Raw genomic sequence first — 8,503 nt, 5'->3', positions numbered from 1 at the left:
AGGGTTAAACCCAAGCGTTTTTGCTCCAGAGTGTCTATTCTTAACACTATACCAGAATAAATAGGTCGGGCACTCAACGCTAAAGCAGGTCACAGTTAAGGGCTGGATCGTGAAATAATCACTGTTCTTGGCGGCAGAAACCTTGGTTTTGAGATCACAGTTTCCCTACCTATAAAATGGAGATGATAATGACGCTAAGAGTTCGGTGCAAATGGAGAGATAATGAATGTGAAAGTGAACTTCAAACTATGTAGGTGGGTGGCTCCACATACTAGTTTTCCGGAATATGAATACGTGAACGCATAGAATGCAATTTATCAGTCTGGACAGCTCGCAACGCCAGAGCGAGACTCCGCCCCCGAGGCTCCACCCACCACGAGCGGCAGGTGGGGCCGGCAGATCTTTGCGCATGCGGAATCCGCTGCCCGCGCCCACCTCTGACCCAGGCTGACAGTAGCTGCCGTTTCAGAGAGGACGATTCGTAAGGAGGCTCTTGGAGAGGGTCCCCTTTGTTTGCCCTTCTGCGGGTCCTTCCCATACTTGAGCGGCATCCAGAGAGTGGTCGGTCTCGTCTACCCGCCTGACTTTCTGCAGAGGCTCCTGCCGTTGGCCCAGTAGTTGGCTGTCGAAAGTGCCGGCCCCCGCGCCGGCGCCGGCAGCAGCCGGGTGGGAAGGCTCAAGATGGCGTGCCTGTTGGAGACCCCAATCCGCATGAGCGTCCTCTCGGTGAGTGACCCGCTGCGGCCGCCTTCCTGCCGGGGAGCCCGGGACCCGCCCGCCGTATTCCCCCAAGCGCGGTGCGTCTCCTGGGCACCACCCCCTGCGGTGTCCTCTGGTTGGGGCTTGGGCCGGGAGTGAGGGAGGGTGGACGGCTGATAGACGGGACCCCGGTGGAGACAACTCCGGGAGCTCTCACCAGTGCGGGCTCCCAGCACGGCGTGCGACAGGCGGGGGGATTGGGCTATCGGCAGCCGGCCCAGCGGCGCAGGCTTGGGTTTGGCCAGGCGTTTCACTGAGCCTTCCCGGCGATGCCGCTTCTCCCGGGCCGGGCGCGCTGCCCTGTGGGGCTTGCCGCCGGCCTGGGAACCAGCGCCCACTCAGCTCCCCTGGGCTTTGGCCAGAAGAGGTGCAGGCTCGTTGGCCCCCGCAGCCTCCGAGCCGCCAGGCAGGTCCGTGTGTCTTCCGTGTGTCACCTGGGTACTGGCTGGAGCTTGCCTCTTGGCAATGGGGATTTCATAAATCAGCTGCAACTCGTGTGTGTGTGTGTGTGTGTACACGTACGTGTGTGGTTATTTAAACCCCCTGTCGGAGCTCTGCTCCGGAGGTCACGGCTCTGTTCCCTGTGGCTGATATTCCTCTTCTCTTTAAGGGGAATGGTTAGATATCCCCATTATTAAAAGGAGGAACATATTGATATGCTAAGAAGCAATACCTATTTTTTTTTAAGTTAAACGAAAAGTGGACGACAACGTTCATCTTTCTCTGTGTTGTCCTTGAAAAAATGGGACCAACAGAGAAAGTTACTGAGAGATAACTTCTTAGGCTTTACCACCAATCTTACCTGTCTGACTGTCAGAATGGTCAGTTTATCAGTGGTTCATTTGCTGTTGTTGGAAATATGTAGACAAAGAATGACCATCTTTTAAACTCATGGAAGGCAGTCTAATGCTGAGAGGGTAGTTGGATTATAGACGACTTGTCAGGTTCCTGGAGTTGCCATAACTCCAGCTGGTTTCTTTTGCCTGACTTCTCCCAGGAGCAGGCCTACCTAAAAACACGTAGAACATTGCTTGATTCAGAGTTAGAGTTAAGTGGCAGACTGCAGCCTTGAGAGGGCTTAATTTGGCAATACAGTGGTAATTTAATTTTGGAAGGCTGTCAACAAATTTGTCCCTCAATCCATTTTATTAGCTTTTCTTATATTTAAACTACTACTAGAAAAATACTGTTCATTCAAGTATTGGGTTTTTTTTTTTTTGGTATGAGGGATTGAACTCAGGGGCACTCCACCACTGAGCCACATCCCCAGCCCTATATTGTGTTTTATTTAGAGACAGGGTCTCACTGAGTAGCTTAGTGCCTTGCCATTGCTGCTGGCTTTGGACTCCCGATTCTCCTGCCTCAGCCACTTGAGCCACTATGATTACAGGCCCAGACCACCAGGCCTGGCTACTGAAGTATTGAAGCAGATTAGTACATTAGCCCATTTTGACTGAAATACTTATGTTTTGTGGGAGAGCAGGCCAATGACTTCTTCCTCATTTGTAAAAAAGATTTTATATATGTATTTTTTGACTATCCTCAGTTTTGTCATTTAGATTAGTTATCCTTCAATTCACCTGAAGCTTCTTTACTTTTTGAGTTAGAGTGTATACAGTTGAAAATTTTCATTTGTTTCATTTTCTTATTATTTCAATGAATTTACTTTAAATAATTTATCCAAAGGTCTGATTTCCCAAAGCTTTGGATAATTGATTTAAACTAAGTTCAGTGATTTTACTAATTGAAAGTGAAGCTTCTTCCTTTCAGACTACTATGTATGGCAGCATTTTTTATGTCAATCAGAAATTGAATGGTTGATTCCTTTAAAAAGCTACTTGTTATGTACCAGATTAAGTACAAAGTTGTATATTATGTGCTTTAGGGAAGGCAAGGAGGATATCAGAAATGCTGTCAAGAAGCTGATTATCTGGATTACTCTTGAGTTTGATAAATGCATAAATTGACCAAGGGACAATCAAATCATCTTAAGTGATTTCCATCCAAGACCCATTACACCTTCTTCCTGAGAAACTTCATTATTCTTCCAACTTTAACCCCTCAGTTCACACTTCTACATTGCCGATCTTGACTTTTCTCCTATGTCTGATCTCATATCTTAAATTGTGTGGATGCCCCCATCACTTCCAACAAAGCACATTTCTTCTCCTAAGAGGACTTAGTCACTTCGGTTATTGGTACTGTCTTTCACTGTTGAATCTCCTGAATCATCTTTGACTCTTCCCCTTTTCATTCCTCCCTATCTAATCAGTTGTTAAGCTCTGTTGTTCCTTTATTCTTAGTGTTTCTCACATTTTTCTATTTCCATGGCCACTCTAATTCAGGACCTTATCATTTTGTGCCCTGCACTATCACAGTATCCTTTTAATCCTACAGGGTCATTTTAGTTAAATAATTAATTATTTTGAGATGAAGTTCTTAATATGTTACTGGTCTTAGGTTCATGAGTTCAAGTGAACCATGAACCTTAGACTTCTAAGTAGCTGGGACTGTAGGCATGCTCCACCACAGCTGGCTTTAATTATTTTTATTGCCCCCTTACTTTCTCAGTTCAAGTCCATTTTCACATTAATTCTTCTAAAGAACACATTGGACCACCAATCTCATTTTAGTTCTTTGGTAGGTTCCTGTTGTTGAAAGGCTAGACTTCAAGTTTCTTTATCGTCTACATGAAGCTTTTATTCCATATAAACTGGCCTCTCAGGTTGAAGTTGATAATTAGTTTCTTCCAAATTCCAGTAGCTTATTGTCTGCTCATTTGTACATATGAACTACATCTTTGCATGGATTTATTATCTAATATGTTTTGAGCTTCTGTCATTTGCCAGGCATGGCATTGGGTTTGGAATACATTGATGAGACACATAGACCTATGTCCCTTCAGAGATTTTAGCCCATAGGGGAAAGTGATATCAAATAATCACACAATTGTTCATGACTGGTGATTAATATTATGAATGAAACATATAGGGTGCTGTTCAAACATGTAATACAAGAAACTGATCTAATGTGGCGGGCAATGAGAAGATCTAGGAGAATTTCCCTGAAGAAGTGACACTGAATGAGGGTTCAAGGATGAGTAAGAACTAACTAGAGAAAAAAAAAAAAAAAAAAAAAAGGCAAAACAACATTCCAGGTGAAGGAACACTGCTTTTGTGGAGGTCCTTGTCTTAGAGAGTAAATTCATTCAGAGCTAAGTGCTCAATCTTTTAACCCTATAATTGCTTAAAACACTATGTCTTGCAAATACCAGGTAGTCAGTAAATGGTTGATTGAACTGTTTTGGGAGTTGAACAAACTATCCATCTCTTTTTTAGATAGCATATGGCCACTCTATTCCTCTTTGGTTTGCATTTAGCATTACAACCTCATTCTTGTCAGCAAATTTGCAGATTCCTTCTATGCTTTCCAGACTTTTGGATTGTTTTATGTTGAGTTCATGTTAACAACTTTTTATTTTGGAATAAGTATAAATTCACAGGAAGTTGCAAAGTACAGTGGGGCCCCTGTGTATACTTCACTCAGGTTCTTTCATTGGTTACATCATACATAATTATAGTACAGTGTCAGAACCAGGAAATTGGGATAAGTATGTACATATTTCTGTATCATTTTATCTCAAGAGTATATTCATGTAGCCACCGCTACTAAGATACAGAACTATTCCATTACCACAAGGATCTCCTTCCTTCTACCTCTTTACAGTCATACCTGCCTGACACTCCTCCCATCTCCCTCCCCACCACTGCCCTTAATTTCTGACAACTACTAATCTGTTCTCCATCTCTATAGTTTTTTCGGGGCGGGTAATAGGGATTGAACTCAGAGGCACTTAACCACTGAGACCACTGAGTCACATTCCCATCCTTTTTTATATATGTTTAGAGACAGGGTCTCACTAAGTTGCTTATGTCCTCACTAAATTGCTGAGTTGGTTTTGAATTCACGCTCCTCCTGCCTCAGCCTCCCAAACTGCTGGGATTATAGGGGTGTGCCATGTGCCACTGCCCAGCTCCATCTCTGTAATTTTGTTGTTTTCTATAATGTTATATAAATGGAATCAAACAATATGTAACTTTTTGAAATTGACTTTTGTCACTAAGCATAATGTTTTTGAGATCCATCCTAGTTGCAGGTATCAATAGTTTGTTCCTTGTATCAGGCTGAGTAGCATCCCTTGGTATAGGTGTACCACTGTTTAATTATTCATCTATTGGACATTTTGGTTGTTTCCAGTTTCTGATTATTATAACCTGCTTTGAGCATTCGTGTGTACGTCTTTGTGTAGACGTAACTTGAGGTGTCTGAGATAAATGCCCAGCAGTGCAATTATTACCTTATATGGTAAATGTGTGTTTAGCTTGATGAACTTTCCCAGAATGGATGTACCATTTTATATTTCTACCAGTAGTGTATGAGAGATTCAGTTTCTCTGCATACTCACTAGCATTTGATATTGTTACTTTTCTACTTTAACTATTTAATAGATGTGCAGTGATATCATGGTCTTAATTTGCATTTATTTCCCTAATGATTTGTAATGTTAAATCTTTTCATTGCATATTTGCTATCCACTTATCCTCTGGTGAAATATTTCTTATTTTGCCAGTTTTCTCACTGTTCTTTTTGACTATTGAATATTGAAAACTCTTTATGTATTTTAGATATGAGCACTTTGTGATATAGGTGTGCTTAAGTATTTTCTCTGGGTCTGCAAATTGTCTTTTCATCCCCTTAATTGTAGTTTAAAAAATGAACCTTGAGGTCAGAGGTGTAGCTTTGCTGTAGAGCAAAACCCTGTATTCAATCCCTAGCACCCTCCAAAAAACAAACAAACAAACAAACTTGATCTCAACTTCATACCTTATTACCAAAAGTAGCTCAAAGTGGATCATAGATTTTATTGTGAAGCATGAAATAAAACTTTTTTAGAGTATAACAGGGAAAAGTCCACAGAACCTTGGACCACTGAAGGATTCTTAAACCTAATTTTTAAAAAATCAATAAATTAGAATTAAGGAAATGAAATTTTGCACCCCTGAACAGAGGATGATTACATTTTAGTTTGGTCACTTTGTATTGGGTTAAATGATACATTGTAGACTAGTATAGACAGCTAAGGCACTTATGGATTTTAATTGCCTTTTTTTTTTTTTTTAAATAACAAAGGACTGTCTTTTACCTTTATCACTCTCTGGAGATGTTCTAAAGCCAGCATTAGGATTTTTGTTGTTGTAGATGGAAAATTTATTTATTTATTTAAGTTGTCAATGGACCTTTATTTATTTATATGTGGTGCTGAGAAGTGAACCCAGTGCCTCATACATATTAGGCAAGCACTCTTCCACTGAGCCACAACCCCAGCCTTTATGTATTTATTTTTATGTGGTGCTGAGGCTCAAACCCAGTGCCTCACACATGCTAGGCAAGTGCTCTACCATGGAGCCACAACCTCAACCCTTAAGTGCCTTCTTTGCAGTCTTTGCCAGTGCCATTGTACTTTTTCTGACAAGCAGCTATTGGACCTACGTAGGATATTTGAAGTTTAGGTATTCCTTGATTTTATTCTGTCTTGACAGCTGTTAGCATGTTGTTGTCCTTGCCTATCACTACATATTGATTTATTCTCTTAAGTGGGCAATTGACAATAATTAGAAAAAAATTTTCTGTGAACTTAAAATTATGCTCTGTACTCAGAGCATAATTTGACCTTCCCTAGTTTTTCATAATAAATGCAAAATGAAATTGTTTCAGTGTATCTTCAAGTTTGCCATTAGTTCACTCTACAAACCACAGCATGTGTCAGGAGATGATCCTGAAAGAAATGAATCAAGGGCTGGAACTGTAGCTCAGTGTCAGAGCGCTTGCACCTGTGAGGCACTGGGTTCAATTCTCAGCAACACCATATAAAAATAAATAAGTAAAAATATGTTAAAAATGAAATGAATCAACAGGATCTTCCTGATCTTTAGTGATGAAGTGTGAAGAATAGGGGTGCTCATTGTATATTTAGCACATCTTGCTATGTCTTTAAGGAAAGATTGTCACCTGAAATTGGATAGTGCAGGAAGTCCTTTAAACTATCAAGAATCAGAAATACCTTAATGTAGAGTCTTCAGATTTTTCCTGAAGAGCTGGCTTTCCTATTGCCTCCCATTCTCATTACATTTTAAAATACTTAGTGCCAGGGGTCAGGGATTGCAGTTATTTTGACTTGTGTCTTTTTCTTTTTAAAAAAATTTCTGATTTGGCAATTGTTTTCCAGTACCATCTGCTATGTTGACTTCTGGGTACAAATATAGTATTATTTGACAAAATCAAATTCCTGTTATCCCCTGGAAGTTGGAAAGCTGTCTTCGCTGAATGGTGGCTCTATGATGCCTGGAATTGTTTAGATAGGGATTAAAGGTATTTCAACTGAGAACAGTTTTGCAGGATATCCCCCCACCCCGCCAATCATTTTGATGAAGGAAAACCGTTTTGATCCATTCCATAAAATAAGAAGAATAAAGAGTTAATTTCATTCTTTGGCATATTCATAATATAGGTATTAGGGGAGGGACAGTGTTATGCTTCGTATTATAAATAAAAATCATGATCTAGTGGGAGGAATTTTCAGCTCTATTAATAGTTGGAGAGCTGTACCACCTGAATATGATTATAAAACATATTATTTTGCTTCCATGGAGGTAGGAATTAAGTTAGACTTTCAAAACACTCTGAGTGGTGACTGATGGGATAAAAGGAACAAGGAAAAGGAAAGAGTCCTCATTATGACCAAACATGGATCACAGAAGTTTTACCTTTTCGTCTAGGTAGTATCATTTATGGAGATGGAGCTGATCAGGAGAAGAATGTATTAGGGGAGTAAGGAGGAAAAATGAGTTTAATTTTGGGGCATGCTGAGTTTGAAGTGTTTTCTTCCAGATGCTTATTTGGGCAGTTGGATATAAAGGTTGAGTGCTTAAATCTGGGATAGTGATCATTAATTGAGAGTTATCAACATGTTGATCATTGGTTCTTAGCCTTTCTAGGATAAACATTTCTACACCCTCTTCCTCAGAAAAACATATATATGCCTGAAAAATTGCATAATTTCAAGGAGTTTATAGACTCTCTTGAATTAACTCCTATTTTTGAATTAACTCCTTTGCTTGCCCCAGTGCAATGTTAGTCACCAAAACTTAAGTCGTTTTAAAGCATTTCAGAATGGTAACAATAAGGTTTTAAAACTTGTGTAAGGTATCATGACTTGGTTCTGAAGTGATTTTTTTTTTTTTTTTCTGTCCAGCATATGCTGGTGATCTCCCCCAAGGTGTTCTGTATCTTCAGAAAGGGGTTTGTTTAAGCAGATGTCATCCCGGGTCTGGGGTGCAGAGCTGGGTTAGCTGGAGGTCCAAGCCAGGACAAAGTAAGGTGTTTGGGAACAATCAAACTGGACTAGGCACAGCTCAAATGTCAGTCATGATATTGCCATGATAAGCCACAATATATATGAGAGGTTAGATAGATCCTGAAGGGTATTATGATAAGAAAGCGAATGGATTAGCTGTTACAAGAGACAGCTGAGTCTGAGTCAAGCACCATGGATAGCTCCAAGGCAAGGGTAGTACTGCCTGTAAGCATCTGAAGCAAATAAGGCCCTTTATTGTCAGGAAGCAGCTGGCCTGGCTGAACAATACTACTGCTGAGGTGTACCATATAAAATGGTACCCAGGATCTC

At 40.6% G+C, this 8,503-nt stretch overlaps 1 protein-coding gene across 4 annotated transcripts in view; it reads left to right on the top strand.

Annotated features, from left to right (window-relative positions):
* Window positions 1-453: 453 nt before the first annotated feature.
* Window positions 454-8,503, top strand: part of Armc8 (armadillo repeat containing 8) — a 99,972-nt gene continuing 91,922 nt past the window's right edge. For 3 of the 4 annotated variants that reach the window (XM_071615623.1, XM_027933572.2, XM_071615621.1), the window contains exon 1: window positions 455-726. Coding sequence is in view for 3 of the 4 variants with exons in the window: in XM_027933572.2 (XP_027789373.1) it covers window positions 682-726 (45 nt within the window). In the remaining variant the exon portion in view is untranslated. Of the gene's footprint in view, window positions 727-8,503 lie in introns of all 4 variants that reach the window. The other variant, XM_071615622.1, reaches the window with a different exon arrangement.

The sequence above is a fragment of the Marmota flaviventris genome, chromosome 8 (assembly GCF_047511675.1).
Source record: "Marmota flaviventris isolate mMarFla1 chromosome 8, mMarFla1.hap1, whole genome shotgun sequence".
NCBI lineage: Eukaryota > Metazoa > Chordata > Mammalia > Rodentia > Sciuridae > Marmota > Marmota flaviventris.
Note: the sequence above shows the minus strand (reverse complement) of the source record. Positions and strands in the feature narration are given on the sequence as shown.